This window comes from Phycodurus eques, chromosome 21 (assembly GCF_024500275.1).
Source record: "Phycodurus eques isolate BA_2022a chromosome 21, UOR_Pequ_1.1, whole genome shotgun sequence".
Lineage (NCBI taxonomy): Eukaryota > Metazoa > Chordata > Actinopteri > Syngnathiformes > Syngnathidae > Phycodurus > Phycodurus eques.
The window spans coordinates 1,487,323-1,509,500 of record NC_084545.1 but is presented as its reverse complement, the minus strand read 5'-3'; the positions used below and the strand labels follow the sequence as shown (position 1 = coordinate 1,509,500).

Sequence of the window (22,178 nt, the reverse complement as noted above, 5' to 3'; positions counted from 1 at the left end):
TGTAATTCCCAGGAACTTGAAGGTCTCGACGGTTGACACAAGGCAGCTGGACAACGTGAGGGGCAGCTGTGCTGAAGGATGCCTCCCGAAGTCCACGATCATCTCTACAGTCTTGAGCGTGTTCAGCTCCAGGTTGTGTCGGCCGCACCACAGCTCCAGCCGCTCCGCTTCCTGTCAATATGCAGACTCGTCACCGTCCTTGATGAGGCCGATAACAGTGGTGTCATCTGCAAACTTCAGCAGTTTGACAGTCGGGTTCGCTGAGGTGCAGTCGTTCGTGTAGAGAGAGAAGAGCAGCGGAGAGAGGACACAACCTTGGGGCGCCCCAGTGCTGATACTGCATGTGGATGAGGTGGCCTCCCCCAGCCTGACCTGCTGTTTCCTGCCCGTCAGAAAGGTGTAAATCCACTGGCAGATGGCAGGTAAGACGCTGAACTGGAGAAGCTTGGATGAAAGGAGTTCAGGGATGAAGGTGTTGAACGCTGAGCTGAAGTCCACGAACAGGATCCTCGCGTAGGTCCCTGCACTGTCGAGGTGTTCTAGGATGAAGTGCAGTCCCATGTTGACTGCATCATCCGCAGACCTGTTCGCTTGGTAGGCAAACTGCAGGGGGTCCAGCAGAGGACCTGTGACACTCTTGAGGTGGTCCATCACGAGACGTTCAAAGGACTTCATGACCACAGATGTCAAAGCGACATGCCTGTAGTCATTCAGACCCGAGATTGCAGGTTTCTTGGGGACTGGAATGATGGTGGAGCGTTTGAAACAGGATGGAACTTGGCACATTTCCAGAGATCTATTGAAGATCTGAGTGAAGACTGGAGCGAGCTGGTCCGCACAGACTTTGAGGCAGGATGGGGACACATGGTCCGGGCCTGCCGCTTTGTTAATCTTTTGCTGTTTGAAGATGCGTCTCACATCCTGTTCATGGATGGTTAACGCAGAAGTCAGAGGTGTGGTTGTGGTCGCGGGTGCGGCCGGGTGGGTGTGTGGTGTGAAACTGTCCTTTTCAAATCTGCAGTAGAAGGTATTCAAGTTGTTGACTAGTGTGCTATTGTTGTCAGCTTGGGGGGATCGTCGCTTGTAATTAGTCAGCAATTGGAATGCATGCCAGACTGATTTAGAGTCGTTTGCGCTAAACTGATTTTCCAACTTTGCTGCATAGCTCCTCTTTGCAATGTTAATTTCTTTAGTCAGCTGGTTTCTAGCTCAATTATACAGGGCCCTGTCTCCGCTCTGATATGCGTCCTCCTTCGCTTGGCGAAGCTGCTTAAGTTTAGCAGTGAACCACGGCTTGTTGTTGTTGAATGTGCGACATGATTTGTTGGTACACAAACCTCTTCACAGAAACTGATATAGGATGTGACAGTGTCCGTATATATTCATCCAGGCTGCCAGCTGAATTTTCAAAGACACTCCAGTCTGTGCAGTCTAAACAGCTTTGAAGTTGGTAGAGAGCCAAACTCGCTGACCCAGGGTTAGGGTTAGCGGTTTTGTAGGACCGTCCCTGGTGCAGCAGCATCTGGCGGGCTCGCTCCCAGGTCCTCCTACAGCGTCTCACCAAGCTCAATGCCGCTGGAACTGTGGACTCTGGGGCTATGGCAGGAAATGGAGATGGTTGGTAGCCATGCACAACGTGAAAAGGCGATAGACCAGTGGATGCAAAGCGGAGGGAATTGTGAGAGAATTCGACCCAAACCAGTTTCTGAGACCAGGATCCTGGCTCCTGTAAAGCGAGACATCGGAGCCCAGTCTCCAGGTCCTGGTTCAGCCTCTCGGATTGGCCGTTGGTTTCAGGGTGAAACCCAGATGACAGACTGGCTGTAGCACCTATGAGATTGCAAAACTCCTTCCAAAATTGCAAAATGAATTGGGCACCCCTATCGGATACCACATTCTTGGGGAAACCATGGAACTTGAATACCTGGTGTATCATTAACTCAGCAGTGTCTTTAGTGAAGTGTGAAGTGTGCCATTTTAGAGAACCTGTCCACGACTGTGAGAATGGTGGTATTTCCTTTCAAGGCCGGTAATTCCGTCACAAAGTCTGTGGAGATGTCTGACCAAGGACGTTGTTGTATTGGCAGAGGTTACAACTCCTCAGAAGGACGTTTACGAGAGGACTTATTAGCAGCACATACCTGGCAAGCATTGACATAATTGGTAACATCCCTTCTAACACTGGGCCACCAAAAGCGCTGTTCGACCACAGATTGAGTCTTGGCAACGCCTTGTGGAACTCACATTTGTCAGCCTTGATATGTAGTTCATTCTGCAGTAACTGCTGCAACACAGAGCGAACATGAATGTTGTGAGTCTCCTCATCCGGGGAGAATATCAAAACGTCGTCCAAATATACAAAAACGTACACATTCAACATGTCACGCAGGACATCATTGACAAAGTTCTGAAACACAGCTGGAGCGTTAGTTAGTCCAAAAGGCATCACCAAATACTCGTAATGTCCCATTGGTGTGTTGAGTGCTGTTTTCCATTCATCCCCCTCCCTTATCCTGACTAGATGATATGCATTTCTTAAGTCCAGTTTGGTGAAAATCTTGGCTCCCTCCAGGAACTCAAAGGCAGTGGGGAGATGAGGGGAAGAGGGTACCTGTTTTTTATAGTTATCTCGTTGAGACCCCGGTAATCGATACAGGGTCGCAGAGTCTTGTCCTTCTTGTCCACAAAGAAAAATCCGGCTCCCGCAGGGGATGAATATGGGCGAATAATCCCGGCTGCCAGTGATTCGTCCACATACTCCTTCATAGCCTTGTGTTCCGGCCCTGGAAGAGAGAATAACCTCCCTCGTGGGGGTGTGGTTCCAGGCAGCAAGTCAACAGCACGGTCATAAGGTCTGTGGGGTGGAAGGGATTTGGCCTTTGACTTGGAAAAAAAACTCTTTAATGTCCTGGTAACAGGTGGGCACTTGAGATAAATCAGGATCCCCAGGTGGGGTCTGTGGATTGTCATTTGAAACATAGCCCTGAACATCACATGGAGGCTTGAAACAGTTCTGGGGGCAATTGCTGCCCCATGACATAACCTGCCCAGAGGACCAGTCAATGTGGGGGTTATGTAATTTCAACCATGGGTTCCCTAAAATAAGGTCATGATTCATGGCGTCAAAAACATGAAAACTAATGCGTTCCAAGTGAGAATCAGGAAATGTCAATGTGAGTGTTTGGGTGCGGTGAGTGATCTTGCCCATAAAACTGCCCTCTGCAGCATAGGTGTTGCGGTGGCATTTTATGTGAAAGGTTCTAAAGTGCATACGTCTAACGAGGAGGGAGTTGAGTAAGTTTGCGCCAGAACCAGTGTCAATCAATACAGGTGTATGAATTTCTTGATCAAGAGAGCATAGTGTCACTTTAGAACCCGGGAAGGTTCCATCCATCCATTCATCAATCCATCATCTACCGCTTATCCGAGGTCGGGTCGCGGGGGCAGTAGCTTTAGCAGGGACGCCCAGACTTCCCTTTCCCCAGCAGCTTCATCCATCTCTTCCGGGGGGATCCCGAGGCGTTCCCAGCCGAAGGATGTAGTCTCTCCAGCGTCTCCTAGGTCGTCCCCGGGGACGATCCATTAATCTACTATTAAGTCCATTCCTCCTCATAATAATTTGTCAACATAAAATGGCGCTGACCTTTCCATTTATTTGTTTTGTACGCAACAATAAAATGACTTCCTATTTCAAGACAATTCAAGAACCTGGCGTTCAACGAAAGGACGAGCAACAAAATGGAGGCAAACCAAAAGTAAAACATTTAGCGAGAACTGCTTCGGTCATCATTCTCTCATCTTGTGCACATGAGCCAAACCTCCTCCGGCCATGCCTTCGTCCATCCACTCTGAGACTCAGTGGGAAAGACAAGAAGAAAATGTATTAATGAATATGAATGAGAGGATCAAGTAGCTCGCCACACGATGAAGGAAAGTCAGGATGGTGGCATAACGAGGTGGTCCTCAAAAAGTCCAGGCTGGATTCTCAAGAGAAATGACAAATACTGCATATGCAGTGCAAAAAGCCCTCGGACCGCAGTCCCCCATGCGGTGATTGGACTGCTCAAGTACAACACGAGTGGGCTATGATCAATATTTAAATACTTTCTGACATTGGTGAGTTTGTTACGGATGATTAAATATGCAGCTCTACAACTAAAGCCTGTCTGCACAATAAAAGAATGACTGAATGCTGGAAATTAGAATTATCTTGGCTCATTTATGTTATTATACTATACTCCTTTGCATTGGAATAGACATTGAGCAATGAATCCACCAGAAAAAGTAGCTCTAAATCCACATTTTCCCAAAATATGAAGATAAAGTTTTTGACAAGAAACATGACAGTCGAGGATACATTTACAATCTCATTAACTGTCATTTTAAAGGTTCTGGGTTCGATTCCGGAGTCAGGCCATTTCGTGGAGTTTGCATGTTTGCCGAGTACCTGGAGAAAATCCACCGTGCTTGCGTGGGGTTTCTTCGGGTACTCCGCCTTCCTCCCACATTCCAAAAACATTCCAGTACATATGTGTTCTCAACATTTCCCCCACGGGTTTTATGCTGGTACTGCAGCATGTTATCCAGAACCGCAAGCTTCCAGGAGACGAACAGAAATGATCACATAGTATGGATGTAGAACTGTGTCAAGATTTAACAGAGCATAAATTATTAAAACCAATATATACTGGAATATATATCGGCATGATCTGATTTTCTTTTCTCTTTTTCTTCCTATTTCTTTTCCATTTTTTTTTATTTATCACTTTTTTTTCTTCTTTTTTGTGGGGAACCAAACCCACAAATGCTTTGTAGTGGTTTATCCCTGCATATTTAAGATATTTTTTTGTGTTTAAAAAAAAAATATAAAATAGAACAATTCAGTTATAATGGCCGTCAAATATCCGGGGGTCCACTCTAATCCAAATAGGAAAAATTACACCAAAATCAGATTTAAAAATGTAGCTGTCCATTTGCCAACATTTTGGATTCCTTTGACATACATTTATACGACCGGGTTGTATAAATTTCGGGTTTCACTAGTAAGAAAGACAACGGCTATTTACCGCTGAGTGACAGCACCATCCTTCTCCATTAAGACCACCTTTTATCAGCTGACTGCGCTCAAGTCTCACGCCGCTTCCGTAGGAAACATTTTCTGCCTTTATTGGTGATTGGCTGAGAGATTGATGCCTACTGAATGGAGCCCCCCCCCCAAAAAAAAAAGTAATTCATTTATACTCGCTGAGCAAATGGTTTGTTCAGCATAGCCCTAAATGCATGTGGCCCATTAGCAGATTGGAATTTATACGTCGTCCTCGGCACATTGGCTGGAAATGAGCATTCCCAAAGATTAATGAACACTTTGACAACATGATTATTGCCCGAGGCGACAGAGGGCGGGAAAAAGTAACTTTAGTTTGTCTCCCAGGTACTCCATCGACTGGAGGAGTGACCTGGACAGCTACTTCGACATCGACCCGGCGGAGGGAACCATCTCCACCAATGAGGTGCTGGACAGGGAGAGCGTGGCCTGGCACAACATCTCCATCGTGGCCACCAAGCTCAGTGAGTACCGGTATTGGCAAGTACGCGAGTAGATTTTTCAGGTATCTGTACTTTCATAATTACTTTTATGTCACCTTTTTACTTTGAATCCCTGCTACTTTCTGCGTCTTTGTCAAAATGGGCTCCCCCCCCCCCCCCTCCCCTTAAGTCCTTGGATGGCGACATGACGTAAAGAAAGATGTAAATAGGGAGAGGTAAAGTCAACCATGGTTGAGATCTTGATTGATTAAGCTCTTAAATAATAAAAAAAAGGAAATTGGGACAGCAGCGACATGGAGAAATGTGAACTAGGGAGAACTTCTCCTGAAGTACGGAGTGCGATTACGTTTGCCTCCGCTGGTGAGTACCAGCAACAAGATTGCGGCCATGACTGATTGAACACTTTTACTGCAGTCAATATTCAATCGCGTTTTTTTTTTTTTTTTTTTTTACAAAAATCTTTATGGGCCACGATAAACCACAACGGCATCCCCCGGGGCTCGCTCATCTTCACTGTTTTCATTATTTAACATCGGTTTGCTGACGACCTCAGCCGCAGTAAAAACATGAGCCTCGCAGAGTTTTACGGCAGATGAATTTAAGACACACCACCAAGCTAATTATTATTATTATTTTTTTTTTTATCTCAACGGAAGGAAGGTAGTGCAGCAAATTTCGGGATAAATAAGCAAATCCATCGTCATCAAGTCATCCTTCTTTCTAAGAAGCGTCAAAGTCATTATCCCCGAGGCAGGCCGGTGCTCAATCAAAATTACCCACGCTGTATATTCATTAGGGCTCTCTGTGAAATACGGCGCTCTCGTCATCTCTGTCACCTTGGAAACGGATATCGCCCGCCTCCTATCAAGGTCACGGCAGCGACACGCCGGTAGTGCTTGCGATGCGTGCGCACGGCGGGGGACTTTGGCGTTGCGGAATTGTGTGACGGGGAGCCACTCGGAGCTAACGGCTACACTGAAGCCATAAATATACAAATTAAAATTTAAAATTAGGATGATCATTGAGGGGCTGGCTAGTTAATTGACTTTTCTGTTGCTCGGATTAATAGCGAAGACAAATTCTTTTGACGCTTTAGCGCTGACATTAGCTAGCACGCTAGCCATTACGTTTTCCTAAATTACTCAATAAAAGACAGCCCAGCCAAATATTTTATACATACCTGTGGAAAAAAATGCATTCCACAAATCCGATAATGAACGTTTGGGTCGCCGTATGTCACTTTCATTGCAGCTTGCGATCTTCTCCGTTAAGCTATTTACGAGATCCACTCGATTCGGATGTGGATGCTAGACTACATTTTTTTGGAAGGAAAAAAAAAAAAAAAAAAAAAAAACCTTTTCGGAAATATCTGGTGGTGAAAACCCAAACACTACAATTTTTTTGTCATTTTCAGTTTCTTTGCCATTTTCAGTTTTTTTTTTTGTCCACCTAGAAGCATCCTGTCGCCTGTTTGCAAACATTATAAAAAGTTCTCGAAACCGCAGTCGTCAGCGATATATCTGGACTTTCCTCACAAAAAAAACAAAAACATAAAATCGCAGGAGGTGAACCACCAAACAGCGGGGGAAGACCATATTCCCGAACGCATCGACCTCACCCACCTGCAACTCACTCGCTTTCTTATATCGCTTCCACGAGGCGGCCTCGGCCGTTTCTCAAGAGGACGAATGACACACGGGGAGGCTGCCGGGGGGGAAAATAATGGCCGAACACTTTCCCGTATAGACAGAGATAGACTCGCCGCCTCCGACTTGAGAGCAGAAATGTGCTTTTGACCTTGAACGAGATTTGGCAGGAGGTTGAGCTCGGGGGTATTGATGCTTGTTTTTGCAGCTTTGTTGAAGTCACAATGAAGTCTACGAGTTCCTGGGAGGAGACAGCGGAGGCAGACGGCCATGTCGTGACACAGCAAAACATTTTGCTGCATGCGGAATTGACTTTTTCCGATTGGTGCTTTTACAGCTGAAACACACCCTTTTGTGTTTGTGCGCCACACTCACTAAGTCTTTGTTTCCAGCTGACAATATGGCTGGGTTCAGTTCTGTAAAGTACAAAAAACAAACTTATGTTACTACTGTAAAAGGTTCCCAAATATGCAACCTAACTTTTCAGTACTCTTTCTTTCAGGTGCAAGTTGTAGTGGAAAACTTCAGTTCCCAAGACGTTGGGAACTGATCAGCTTCTGATCGCTGAAGCGTTTTAGCTGAAATTTATTTCCAAAAATGCACCAGAAGTGCACATGTTCATGCAGCGGCGACTCTCCATAACTTCCACTAACAACCGAGGCTAAACTTAGCTCCTCCCCAACAGCTCGGCTTCGTCGAGATGCATTACTCGTACTTCCTTGATACATATCACAGTACTACTTTCCTATTTGGAACATGGCTGTTGCAGTATCAGAGCATTTCAGATACAGCCCAGAAAACGGCCAAATCTGAGTTAATCAGAAATTGCGGCTTTATTGTCAATTCTATATTCACGTAACTATGTCTATCTTGCCAAAACATCCGACGGGCGGAATGCGAGCCTGATCAGGTTTTAACAGATCTAAACCATTATGAATCGAACCAAACTGGAAAACTGAGCTGTCGACATGACTCAAGCGAGTACACAGCTCTGGCAAAATCAAGTCCATCAGTTAAACAGATTTGTTGTTTGGACAGTACTTCAGCCCTTCACTACTTTATTTGTTGTAAAAAGACAAACAAAAAAACACTTTTAATCCATCCTCTTTCTTGGGGGTGTCAATTATTCACAGATTTATGTGCAACAGGGCTCAGTCCCCAGCACCCAGTGAATTGTGGGGGTTCGTTCTATATAATTCCCCTCTCTGAGGGCATGAAGTAATCAAGACGCTTCTCCGTTCGGGCAGTGATAGAAACGTCTACCATGTTCCCTTTTTGTTCCGCCTTGCCTGGACAAAGCGAAAGGACAGAAAAAAACGACAGCCGCTCTCCCTCGCTCCCAGGAGACTTGCCGTGCAGCGCCGCCGCAGTCATGCAGCAAAATGAGAGCGCCATCTGCAGCTCTCCAGAGACGCGGCAGTAGAAGGCGCCCTAGAGAGGGCCAGCAGCCTGACGAGGGCAAGGGAGAACCACGGCGTGAGCAAGAATAGTCCCGCTTGGAGGCCATGAGGAAGCTCGTGTACGATTGCATTGGAGCGATTTCTCATCATTGGATGTTCATTTGTGTGTTTTACGCTGTCCTTTATTGCAGCCGGATTTTATTGCGATTAGCTTGACTCAGCAGTTGCCAAAAGAAGATTTGAAGTTTTGTCTCGCTACATTCTCTTGTAGTGTTTACCATCCTTTATTGAACCGAGGCACATATTTTACATTTGCAGAATTTCATGGCACACCACCAAATCAAAATACACAAACGTATATATCGCTATTTACGCAGCATAGAGAGTAAGCGAGCCCTGCCACAAATAGCGTTAATCCGTAAGTAATAGACAAACCCCCCCCCAATTGCCTAGAACTGCCACAAAAAGGTGCCAAAGTCAAATCACTACTTTTACATAAATGAAGCTCCTCAACTGTTCCCCCGTTATGTCCCAGCTCTCCTGCCGTGGCCATGCTAACTCAGATTTGTTTGTGGAACGCATCTACTTGTGAACGTATGAAACAAATTCACGCTTTATCACGGAAATGGAGTGAAAATTTGTAGTGGTTATTTGTGATGGGTTTCCACACTTCAGTGAAAAAGTCCGCATTGAAGCACTTCCCGTTTCTGGATGGTCTCAGTTCTAGCACAGGAGGTCTAATAAATGCGAAGCCGCGGACTCCATCCGTTTTCGATATCGCTTATCCTCATTCGTCTTTCGGGTGACTGGAATCTGCCCCAATCTAAATTTATGCTTTTGGAATGTGGGAGAACATGCCTCCGAACTCTGAGCCAAACCAATAGCCCCACAAATATATTTACCGACATGATTTATGGCCACATATTGATGGGTATGTCCTTAACGGCTCCATTATTTGTGCATATTTCGATTGCCGTGGCTCCCAGTCAATATTTTCTTGTAGTTTTTAATATTTACAGTGACTAACGTGCACCAGAAAATGTTTGAGAAATACTGTATTAAAGAAAGTTTAATTTAAAATGAAGTGATAACCCATGGAAATGGTTCACTGGCCTCTCAGGAATTCTGATTCATAAAAACAACTCGAGAATGTGTTATGAGGCTCAGGCGGACACTCAGGGATTGTGGTACAATTGCGCCACCTCGTGGTCTGGTACACTCAGGATTGCAAGGTTGTACTGTAGTCATAAAACTTTTTTTTTTTTTTTTTTTTTTTTTTTTAAAAAAAAACAAATTTTAGTGGTGAAAGCAGATTTGAAGGTCTACAAAGTATCAGGCACCTCGGCACTTTCCCAGCAAATCTCGAGTCGCGCCTCGCTCTGGAAGATTGCTTTTCGCACGGAGGTCATAGGCGGGTTACTAACCGAGCCCGGGGTCTTGCATCTCAAATCCCCCTGAGACGACTCGGCCAGATCCCCAACCTCTGTCCATCCGCCTCCCTATCTTCACCTCAGCAAGCGGCGAAAAGCCTATTCCCACATCAAATCCATAAAGTTTACCTTTCTATAAAAAAAGAACATATCCACCTCCACGCTGATTGAACACTGTCGAAATCTCCCGAGGGCTCTCCCGCTACCATTAACACAATGAGGCAGACCTTCCGACCGCTAGTCCACTGCTGTACATTTTACATGCACACGTAGTATGTTTTGGGCCAAGAAAATCTTCACAATAAATGTCTATGTCAAATAATGACCTACTATCCATACAGAATCTTTGAAAAATATATGAATAACTTGCAGGCTCCAGGCAAAAGAGCTAAAGGGATCAACTCGTGCACGTCCCTGGGACTCATTAGGATTTCGCCATCGAGATCGTCCTCTGGCACGCGAGGTTTATTGGGGAGAAAGCAAGCACCAATAGTCCTTTTTGGCATTGTTCATCGTTTCCAAGAGTTGTGTGAAACCTGCAGATTTGCGCGCTAACCCCAAGACCCGCCTCTTTTCAGACATTGCTGTGGTCATCTTTGGTCATGGTCAGCTTTTGCTGGTGCAGATCTCGTGCCTGCCAAAGCACCCTCTGGATGACTTCTGTTCCTTATTTGTAGTAACTATGATTATTCCTATGCCTCTTTCACTGATTCGAGATTCCCCCGTGACCTTGCATAGCCCAACAGGTGCATTTTTCTGAGGGAACCTTTGCAAATGTGGCGGAAAACACAGACAGTTCTCAGGACTATTTCAAATTCCCTCTTGGCGACTATTAACACTGTTCCATCAAAAGTACAGACATTTATGTCATGTACAGTTTCAAGATTCCCACAACTACCACAATCTTTGAATGTAAAGTTCGGATCAGTCTCCGTCTACACAAACTTTGTAGCTCTTGTACAAAACAGTGACATTTTTAAGTATTTTCATTTTTACGTGATTTGGGTGACCCTAAGAAAGGGTGAAAAGAAGAGATATGGATTTTTTGTTTTGTTTTTGCTGTCACAGGTCAAAATGGGGCACCGTACGTATGCGTTAATACGGCCGGCGAGTATGTTGGCTTCAAAGAACGGGATCGAAAATATTTCATCAAGCGACAATATAAAGACGGCTTCATTTCGGCCCACATTCATTAATGAACAATGTCATAAAAATGCTGCATTTGGGTGCCCTTAATGTGACGTTGGTTGGGATGCTGACTGGACTGAACCTCTTGTCCGCTGCATTTCCAAAGAATCTCCACATGATGTCAGTGTCACTCTCTCTTGCTGCGTTCACCTCCTCCTCTCGCATCTTATTTCTGAACCTTCATGTGTTTCCCCAATCCAGACAGTCCGGTTCTGACCAGCCGCGTGGCCGTCTCGGTCCACGTGTTGGACATCAACGAGTTCCCGCCTGAGCTCGCCAGTCCCTACGAGAGCATTGTGTGCGAAAACGCCAAAGTGGGACAGGTGGGTCTTGACCTCTGATTTTCCTACAGTCTTCTCTTTGCCAAGTGTCTATTAAAAAAAGTGCATTTGTTCAACATCAAATCTTTTGTTAGCCATTTGTTTTAAGGGTTATGTTGCAAGATAAGTTTAAAATGATATTCAAAAGTGTTTAGGGATCATAGTTTATGGTATATTTATGATTGAAACTGATAATGTAGGCAATAATAAACAAATTTTTGGAGTGGGCAATGGTCAATTACGCATTAAAATCTGCAAGTAATTGACACCCCTGCCCCCACAAAAAAAACTTGTATAACTGCCTATAGGTGCCACAAGATCGTGGCAAAGCACTACTTTTCTATTAGACAAGGCTATGGCCTGACGAAATGAAGAGCCTTTCCTTACGTCGACATCGTTCCTTGACATCAAGATACCACAAGATGATGCCAAAGCAATAGTTTTTAATTAAATTCAACAGAGCCTTGGCCTAAGTACTAAAATAAAAAATAAAAAAATCTTAAGCTCTTAATTAATGAAATAATCAGTGTTTAATTGTACGTCCATGAATCTTAATTGTTCATTTTACCAAGACATGTTTGGGTCATTGCTTGCTTCCAAGTTTGTCGTAACAAGGTCCAAAAAGGCATCCTTGGCGTAGTAGTTTTCTCTCCTATTACCTTTGTCCACACAGCTCCTCAGTCGTCCGAAGTAAAGTTTTTAATCTGACAAGGATGGAATGTTTCATGGAAATTGAAAGTCACATCACGTGCGCATCCAGCGGTACTTTGTGCATGATGTATTCAAGGTGGGCCCCATCTGAACGTGCTAGTAAATAAGGACTGTAAAGCACCCACGCCTGCAAATTATGTCATTAGCTAGCATCTCCACGCGGCGGGCATCGTTCGGCACTCGATCACATCGCCGCACATCCACGAGGTTGGGTGCGGCCATCGAGAGACGTGACGCATTTCACGGCCGGGAGACTGTCTCCTGGGATTCTCGATGACGTCCGAAAGAAGTTCTGCCGCAACTTTGTAATTGAGAGATGATTGCCACTCGAAGCTCTGAGGATATTATTGACGCCGCACAGCTCAGCGGGGCAGACGAGTCAGACGTTCAACTAAAGTGCGAGGACGTATCGACTTGTTTAATCAAATAGGATCACAACACAGTCATCCTGTCCCAATGCAGCCTCAATCATTGCACACAAACATCCCCTGACCTACAACATTGATTATAAATGTTTTTTTTTTCTTTTAGATTTACTACAATCAACTTTACCTGCCTTTACAAAAATAATTTTTTGATTCAACTTATCTGATAGGTATTGATTTAATATGTTAATGTGGTTCAAAGTTGGTCTTGAAATGGATTGATCATTAGTCTTAGATTTGGCCAAATAAAAATAGTCAATAGTCATTTGGAGGTAATTCACATACTGGAAAAAGGCGGCTCATCCTGACGAAAATTGACGGAGGGAAATCTTTCAAAATTCAGCCCCAGATACAGAACTCTTTCGTAAGCCAAGCACCCCCTGTGCTAGACAAATTGGAAATGCTAAATTGCAAAATAAATAAATATTCTTGCCATTGGGTGTGGTCATCATCAAACAAAACTGGACCAAACGCTGCTCTTGACGCTCAAATTCCATTCAAACGCTGATTGAGTCATCCTGAGTGTACTGCATTATACTGAGAGTCGTTTCTAATATTTTACTGGGTCAAAGCAAGGCGGCTGAATCGGTGACTGTTTATGACACAACCACACAGAGCAAACATTATTTTATGATCCAATTCACGGTTGCGGTGCGAGTGATCGATGGTAGCCTGCAAATTTCGGCTGATTCTACTTGAGCTGGGTCTACTTTGAAACAACTAAATTCGGCACCTGGCACAGCACAAATAGTTGAATGTGTTTGGTTGTCATGCCAACAGGTGATTCAACTGTTCAGTGCCAAGGATCAAGATCTGCCTAACGCCGGACAACAGTTCTCCTTCAAAGCAACAAAAGACGAATTGAGGAACAAGAACTTCACTGTCAGAGACTTTGGAAGTAAGTGAATCAATAAAAGAAAGAATAGATGAATGAAGCTCAATATGGCCTCCGATGGACACGCGTCATTCAAAGCAAAACTAACAAATACAAGAGCAACCAGCTGAGAATTAAGCGTACATCCATACAAATCAAAACCGGGATGAGAATAAGGAAGAGATCAAAATACATGGCCATTTTGAACTAAATTACCCAAAAGGTTCAGAATAAATATGCCAAGAGTATATGTACTTTAGCTACAACACATAGTAAAGTGAATGGAGTGAGGTTCCCCAGACTGGTGACGGTACCATGTCTAAAACTTGAACCTTTGTTTTTTGCATCTACCCAACTACTACTTGGAAACACCCCGGAGAGGCCTCAATTCATTCAACAAAATATTATACGGTATACAAAAGCTACAACACAGAGTCATCATTCTGCGGATTTTCTCTGAATAGCTCTACTCAGCCTCTTTCTCACAAAGATTCCCTTCTTTTTGTAGCGATAGCAACCGCTAACGCCCCCACAGTGATGTCAAACGGCTCAACGTTTAAAATATCTCAAAGGTGCGCCGTCGGACGGCGTCGAGGGCGTGAATGGCCGATGTCTTTGAAGTGGAAAAGTGGGACGTGCCGGGATGAGGTCTGAATGCCCGGGCCACTTTTACCTTTTAGACCCCGCACCCCTACCCCACCCCCCCACCCCTTCTTCCCTTTAGCGGCCCTGTAAGCACATTGTGCCGGTGGAGACGTGATGGGCAGGGACAGGAAGTAAACATCAGCGGTGCCACCGGCAGGTTCATTGTGAGGCACACAGCGCGAGAAGAGAGAATGCTGCGAGGTGTGCTAAAACGCCCAACATCCTGTCAAGAGGAAGCGGCGGCCTTGTTGCGGGGAACAAAGCAGCCATGACAGCGGGTCAGGCGGTCCGGCGGAAGCGGGCCGCTCCGATCTGACGCCTTCGCTCGGTGTTACGCGCCACGTCGACCTCCATCGCCTTCACACGTCGTCGCCCCTTCTTAATTTTCTTCGTTGCCTGTCATCGCCTGTTGTTTTTTTTTTGTGTGTGTGTCTGTCGCATTAAGCTCAAAAGCTGACTCACAACTTTTACATTTATAGCCCACAATATGACTCATTGTAGTACACTGAACTCTCACCTAGTTGCAGGTTGCTTATTCACGGACTCACCTGTTCCTACTTTTGTGCTCTTTCTGCAATACCATAACATGCCACAGATACCCTTCCTAATAGGAAAGTAGTAATTGGTGTCCAGGAAGTACAGTGGTGCCCTGAGATACAAGTGCCTTGATCTGAGCTGTCGCTTGCTAGATTTTTTTTGTCTTGAGATGCAAGCAAAAATCTGCAATACAAGTGCGCTTCAGACCCCCACTGCTTGATGGCGCCAGCAAACAAGTCACATTGGTTTCATTGCCGCAGATGGAAAATATCAGTTGGGGGTGCGTAATTAGGAATCCCACGAATCGTAACGCACCCTAGCCCTAACCCCTTGTAGCCCACCCTAACCCTAACCCTAACCATAACAAACTTGATTGTTTTTATTTTGTGCCAATGTCAAGAAATGTGTAGAATGGTCCTCTCGTTACATCTGCGTAGCCTGCCCTTCCCGCGATGCTGGAGCCAATCATGCTGCAGCGGGGCGTGTCCTGCCTAGAACACAAGTGGGATCCCTAATAATGCACCTTTAAGTTGTTTTGCCAAGCACCAATAAACCCCACGGAAGAAGAACAAGGAAGCACAAAACATTACGTAGTTGTGTGTTTTTAGTTGGACAGCAAATCATGTGTATTTTTACAATATAATTATTTTAAATGATCAAAAGTTACACAGAGTCTTTACCGCATGTTTATGTTTTCACTTTGCTGAGTGGCTATTACAAAGCTCAATCATCTCAAAGCCATTTATCTGTAACAGTAATGCTGTAAAATGAGTTTGAGATCATATTTCAGTGTTTTGTGATCATCGTTTATGGTATTTATATGGTTTAAACTAATATAGGCAATTATACATTTGAAATTCGCGGCAACATTTTGTCAACTCAATCAATTCATCCGTTTTTGATTAATTGGTATTACTCTGACATTTCGTATCGATGACGTTTTGTCGTGATTTCACTTCTGTAAATATTTCAACAATGTTCAATAATGTATCGTCTGTTCCACCTTTCTCCTCCCGTCTAGACAACACGGCCGGCATCGTGACCAAGCGCGGCGGCTTCCGGCGGCGCTCGCAGGAGATCTACCACCTGCCCGTTGTGATCGAGGACAACGGCTACCCGTCCAAGAGCAGCACGGGAACGCTGACCATCCGCGTGTGCGGCTGCGCGGCCGACGGCTCGCTGCTGACGTGCAGCGCCGAGGCCATCTTCCTGCCCGTGGGCCTGAGCACGGGCGCGCTCGTCGCCATCCTCCTGTGCATCGTCATCCTGCTGGGTACGCCGTCCTACACGTTCGTGGACAGCTATTCAAAAGCTGCTTGATTCTGCACGCGTGACGTCACAGTTGCGCCTCAGTCGTTACAGTGTGTATCGGCTAACAGCTAGCTAATACGAGCACAGATACTGAGTGCAAAGTGGCGAGGGTGCGAATATAATGAATTCCTCAGTTTGGGGGGAAACTATCTTCCGTTATTCGCTGAAAAACTCACCGATTGACTGCTTTTGTGCTCAGGCCAAAGATATTGCTTCACTGCCACCTTGTGGCATCGTGGGGCTAAGGAACTAAGTTGAAGTAAGTTGAGGAACTCTATTTTGACCAAAGTAGTGCTTTGCTGCCATCTTATGACATCTACAGGCAATTCTAAATGTTTTTAAGTGGGACATCAACTACTCGATGATTTCCGCTATTGGCAGCAGGGCTGGGTCCCGATACCCCCCCTGGTAGTACACCGTGTAGTTTGTGACTGAGCAGGATTGTATGACTTGACCTTTGACTTGTTAAGTAATGACTTGCTTAAAATTTAGCAGGGACTGGGTACTTGCTTGAAAATGAAAGGTTAAGACTTGAGACTTACTCCCACTCCTGCCTGGTAGTCACTCCGTATAGCTATGTAGTTCATTAATACTATTTGTTTTTATTATTATGATTAAAAAATACATTAAAGGGGGGGGGGGGGGGGGGGGCAACACATGTGCAATCATTATGTCCGACTGCCATTACATGCCATCTCATGGCTCAATTTGGACTCAAATAGCTGATAATGATGTCAATCAAATGTCTTCAAATGTTGTTGTTGTTGTTTTGTCAGGTAAGAAAAGATTTAAGGTCACAATCTTGTGATGGACAGCGTCCAAGTGTGTGTGTGCATGATCTATCCCTGTCTTTCCAAAACAGCAGGTTGCTATAGCAACCTGCTGTCAATACCCACAACAAGCCACCAAAGGAGGGAATCCACATAATTTCCCAAAGAGCTCTTAAGTGTTTTCACTGCTTGGTGCACGTCTGGTCATTTGGAAGCGTGTTGACTTAATTAAAGGACACAAAGTAGATGAACGTGCTCATTTATGAGTTAATTATGACTGGAAAAAGGAGGAGGGTTAGGGTGCTGAACTACATGACCCGGAACCAAAGTTCCCTGCCCGCATTTCCAACAAGGTCATGGTGGCGCTCCTTAATCCCTAGCAGTTAATGTCCGAACTCGTTTGCATACGAGGGTGGGGGACGATAATGGCGAGCTTTATGGCGTCGTTTTGCCAAGCGTGAACGTTGGATGGCCAGTGCGTTGTAGAAGTTAATGCGTTAGCGGGATTCAAGGACAACTCTTCAAACTGGACTTTTACTTTCCAAAGCGATGGACACTGTGCATCATGCTATCATAGTGCGCGGCCCAATTTAAACAAAACAAAATTTTGCCCCCAACTAAGCAACATGAAATCGGCTAGGCGTGTGTATCACAAAAAGTAAAGCGGCAAAAAAAAAAAAAAAGACAGAACGTCAGCCATTTTGGTTTGAATCGACCATTTTAGGGTTCATTCCGCCATTGAAATTGTAAAAATTCAGTCCCCGGAGCCAGTTTCACTTAGCAAGATAGAATTTAGTTGGCATGTCAATCATGAGTGGACTCACAAAAAAGTCTTGAGAAGCCATGGCCAAACATGCACAGGAAGTCTTCCATTTTGGTTTTAAGCAGCTACTTTTGTGTCACTTTGGCCATTTCCAGGCGTCCTTTAAATTGTTCAATTCACCCCCCAAAGCCAGTTTCACTGAGCAAGATACAAATTGGTAGGCATGTCAATCATAAGGCGACTCACAAAAAGTCTCAGGAGGCCATGCCCAAAAACGCACAGGAAGTCTGCCAATTCGGTTCGAAGCGGCCCTTTCAGGGTGATTTCTGCCATTTCCACGAGTCCCTTAAAAATAAACTTTACTCAGAGTTGTTTTGTTTTCTTATCATCACTAAATTTGAACCACATATACTAAATAGATGGGTGAAACTAAATTCCGAGATTTTGGGGGATTTTCATTATTGTGTGCAGGCGCAGCACGGAGCCAAAGTTTGATGACTCGCCATAAAACACTCCAGGGTTTAACAAAACAAAACAAAACAGCGCTCACTACTCGAGCGTCCGATTGAAGCAAAATCCGACACGCGTGTTCATCACGACAGGATGCACGCAAATCAATGCAGAACCTATGCTGCGAAATGCCGGGATCGTCAGCCATTTTAGTTTAAAGACGCTGACTTCTACGGGGTGCCGGCTATTTTCTAGTCATCACAGATGTATTTCTCCTCGTTTTTTTTTTTAATACTACATCATCAATACTGCTGATGTGTGCTTTTAATGAACACCAAGGCCGGAGCTGTCACGTGGTAACAGGGAAGCGAGCATTCCCACGGAGAACACGTCCACACTCGGATTCCGGAGCAGGATTAGTAGGGATGACCGGCGAGGTCGAGCGATGAGCTACATTAAGGAGATCAGCTTACTCTCATTTGCATCGTGGAGCAGCTGATAAAGCTGCAAGCCAGGTTGGCTCATAAATGAGTGATACCTTGTTGTTGCGTTGTGCACAGGATCCACTAGGGGACACTGACACACTACACATCGGGGAAGAGAGAAGGAAGTGAGCTTGGCGCAAGACCTACTTCGAGCTTTATTTTCTCCATTTATTTATTTCTTTTTTTTTTTTTTTTTTATTGGGCTTGCATCTGCAGTTTTATCATGTCTGCTTATACATACATTTTTACCAGTAAATTCCTAACATTTGAAACACAATACATTGTAAACAACGTGCACAACCTCGGAACGCTGGCGTGTTTAACCTTCCAAATGAATTCCGGGTAGTGGCCCACAGTGCACAATGTTATTTATATGTTTATTTTTCAACCGCTTGAGGCAGCCAGAGAAGTACAATTCCTAGTGAGCATAGGCGTGCGGGTCAAATGTGCGCACATGCAGGTTCAAGCGAGGCTTAGCGTGCGTGAAAGTCAAAAGGGAGGAACGACATCACCGGGAGCTATCTTTTTTTATTTATTTTTTTAGAACTGTTTTGGGCTTTTCTGCAAAAGTCAACAAAGTTCAAGTCGTTCACGGTGCTTGATGCATGAAGCGTAGCTACAACGTGGGGCCGCATCACGTGCTACATGCTAACATTCGAAGGGTCTGGTCTTCAAATTTTACAAACCAGTCAAAGAATGACACTCTTAAATATGCCGTTGAAAGGTCTTTAAAAATAGTCAACTGTAGCCTATCACTGTTGATTTCTGCATTGTGGTGTAGTTATGGTTTAAATTGTTAATATAGGCAATATATAATCCCCCCACTCCTTGCAGGGATAGGGACCAAGCCCTACCGTAAATAGCAGGGTATTACTGTATCCTAACTACCTACCAAATACCCTAAAATACCATATACAGTGAATCCCTGCTATTAGTGGGCGATAGCGAAACTCTGCAAGCAATTGCCGCCCACACGAAAAGGGTCGTAATTATAAAATGCCACACGATGGCAGGCAGGAAAGCTTTTTTTTTTTGTTTGTTTTTTTTTTGTTCCCCCTATTTGACAAAGCTATGGCCTGGCAAAATAAAGCTCGTCCCCTCAGTTTAGCATCGGTGCTTGGCACCGAGATGCCACCGGATTGTGCCAAAGCAATGTTTTTCAAGTCTGCGAAGAAGCGAATTCACTAATGCCAAACCGCAAATATGTAGAGATTCACTGTTTTACGAAATAAGATGATACGGGGCAAGTCTTGTACTGTAGGTGTAACCTTATTTTCCGTTTTGTCCCCACAAGTCATCGTGGTCCTCTACGTGGGCTTGAAGCGGCAGAAGAAGAAGGAGACGCTGATGTCGTCCAAGGAGGACATCAGGGACAACGTGATCCACTACGACGACGAAGGCGGCGGCGAGGAGGACACGCACGCCTTCGACATGGGAACGCTGCGCAACCCCAAAGTGGTCAAGGACAACCTGTTCCGCCGGGACGTCAAACCCGAGATAAAACGGGGTCCCAGGGCGCCCGCCTCCAAGGACAGCGCCGACATCCGGGCGTTCATCGACCAGCGGCTGAAGGACCACGACAGCGACAACTCTGCGCCGCCGTACGACTCGCTGGCGACCTTCGCCTACGAGGGCAACGGCTCGGTGGCCGAGTCGCTCAGCTCCATCGAGTCGCTGGCCGTGGACGCGGAGGAGGACTACGATTACCTCAACGAGTGGGGGCCTCGCTTTAAGACGCTGGCGGGGATATTCGGGGAGCAATCGGAAGCTCGCTCGGACTCTACGAACACGGAGCAACGAGGCTACTCGCCCACTCCACAAACAAACGTGTAACCTTGTTTTGTTGGCGAAGTCACCTTTACGGTGGACATTTTAGGACATCCTTGGCTGTCAGGGTCAGGTGTCAGATTGGAAATGTCTCAGGAACATATCTGTCAACTTTATTCGATAAGAGCGTCCGGTATTGGACGTCAGCGTCGAAGTCATGAAGGGTGTCAGGAAAACGGTCGGCACGTTTATGGAAATTCACCATCGGACATTACGCCCAACAGTTTCAGTCGAGTCTAAAAAGTATCTTACAATAGTGAGCACACCCCTCACATTTTTTGTCAATGTTTTTTCATGGGACAGCACTGAAGAAATGACAGTTCGCTACTATGTTAAGTAGTAAGTGTATAGCTTCTATAACAATGTCAATTTACTGTCCCCTCAACACGCACTAAAACTGCTTGCAACAAAAGCGAGTACACCTAAGTGAAAATGTCCAAATTGGGCCCAATTGGCCTTTTTCCCGACCGGGTATCATGAGACATGTTAAACTCAATTCATGCTTTCGGCATCTGCGTGTCCACAGGGTGCACGTTGGTGCATATGATGTAAAATATCGTCATCCATCCCCGTGCGCACAAAACAGTTTGCTGAACTAAAAATACCAACATGTGCTGTGACATAGTGAAGCAGAGTACCATCCCCTCCCTTTGGAAATCGGGCCGCAGGGCAGTATTCCACTAAATAGTGACAGCGTGGCAGCATAGTTGAGTTATCCTCTGTGCAGTTTCTGTTTCTTTGTGACGTCCTATCGTGTGACGGTCGATTGTGTAATTCCATCGTCTTGACAGATGTTTTCCTGAAACCATTTTGCCTCAACTCAGTGGTGCAATTCCACAAGAAATAACCTTTTTCCTGACTTTTAAGCTGACGTCTGATACCTGACGCTGTAATTCAATAAACCTGACAGGTACATTCCTGATTCTTTTCGACGTCCTATTTCATAACCGACTCTGAAACACGAGGATGTCCTAAAATGCCCACTGTGCACCTTTCCATCCTTTTTCCGGTTCTGTCTTTTACGTTGTTTTCATGATTGAAGTGTGAGAGAAAAAAAAAAAAAAAAATGAGAGCATACAGTGACATGATTGAATCACTCATTCAATTGGAATGTTGTCTACGAGTATCCGTGGAGATGATGTCATTTCCGTTAACATCCCTAAAAGTGCCTCAATAGAAGATTTCACGCCACACGTCCGATGTTTTTAGACGCGAGCAAAACGACCGACGACGTCACTTCTGTGGCGCCCGTCAGGCCAAAGATGTTTTGAATGTTATTTATCCCTCTATTTATTTATTGGCTGATTGATTTGCTTGTGTATTTATCTATTTATCTCGCAGTCATACAATTTTTTTTATTTTTTTGGAGACTCTTTTTGTAACAGAGGCCCGCGTGAAGAAAATGGATGTTCCTGTTAGGTGGGTCATGTGAATAGACTTGTACTAGAAAAAAAAAAAAAGAAAAAAAAAAAGAGCGAGAGAAAAGAAAAGAGACACTTTAGGGCTAAATATTGCAGTTCTGTCATGATATAAACATTTTTCTTAAATAAAAGACACTTGGACAAACTTTTGCGTCAGCTAAAAGTTTGTTCAAACCTGAGACAATGACTTACAACCTTTTTCAACAAGCGCTTAACCTCTTCACACATCCTCGTACCTCCTTTGTCATCCATCAGATAAACACAATGCTACATTTTCCAGGTAATCCCTGCAATAAGATGTTCAGCCATATCTCACTTGAGAAATAAATCCTCCTCTGAGTCGCTTTTTTCTTCCCCAATGACGAATCAACAATTAGCCTGCTGAGGTTGTCGGTAATGGAGAAAAAGCGATGTTCTTGTTTTGGTGT

The 22,178-nt window shown here is 44.9% G+C and overlaps 1 protein-coding gene across 1 annotated transcript in view; it reads left to right on the top strand.

Annotated features, from left to right (window-relative positions):
* Nucleotides 1-21,847, top strand: part of LOC133396617 (cadherin-12-like) — a 108,731-nt gene extending 86,884 nt beyond the window's left edge. Inside the window, exons 9-13 of the mRNA XM_061666641.1 lie at nucleotides 5,432-5,568; nucleotides 11,413-11,534; nucleotides 13,448-13,565; nucleotides 15,745-15,996; nucleotides 19,797-21,847. Of these exons, the coding sequence (XP_061522625.1) occupies nucleotides 5,432-5,568; nucleotides 11,413-11,534; nucleotides 13,448-13,565; nucleotides 15,745-15,996; nucleotides 19,797-20,335 (1,168 nt within the window). The 3' untranslated portion in view covers nucleotides 20,336-21,847. The remainder of the gene's footprint in view (nucleotides 1-5,431; nucleotides 5,569-11,412; nucleotides 11,535-13,447; nucleotides 13,566-15,744; nucleotides 15,997-19,796) is intronic.
* The last annotated feature ends 331 nt before the right edge of the window (nucleotides 21,848-22,178 follow it).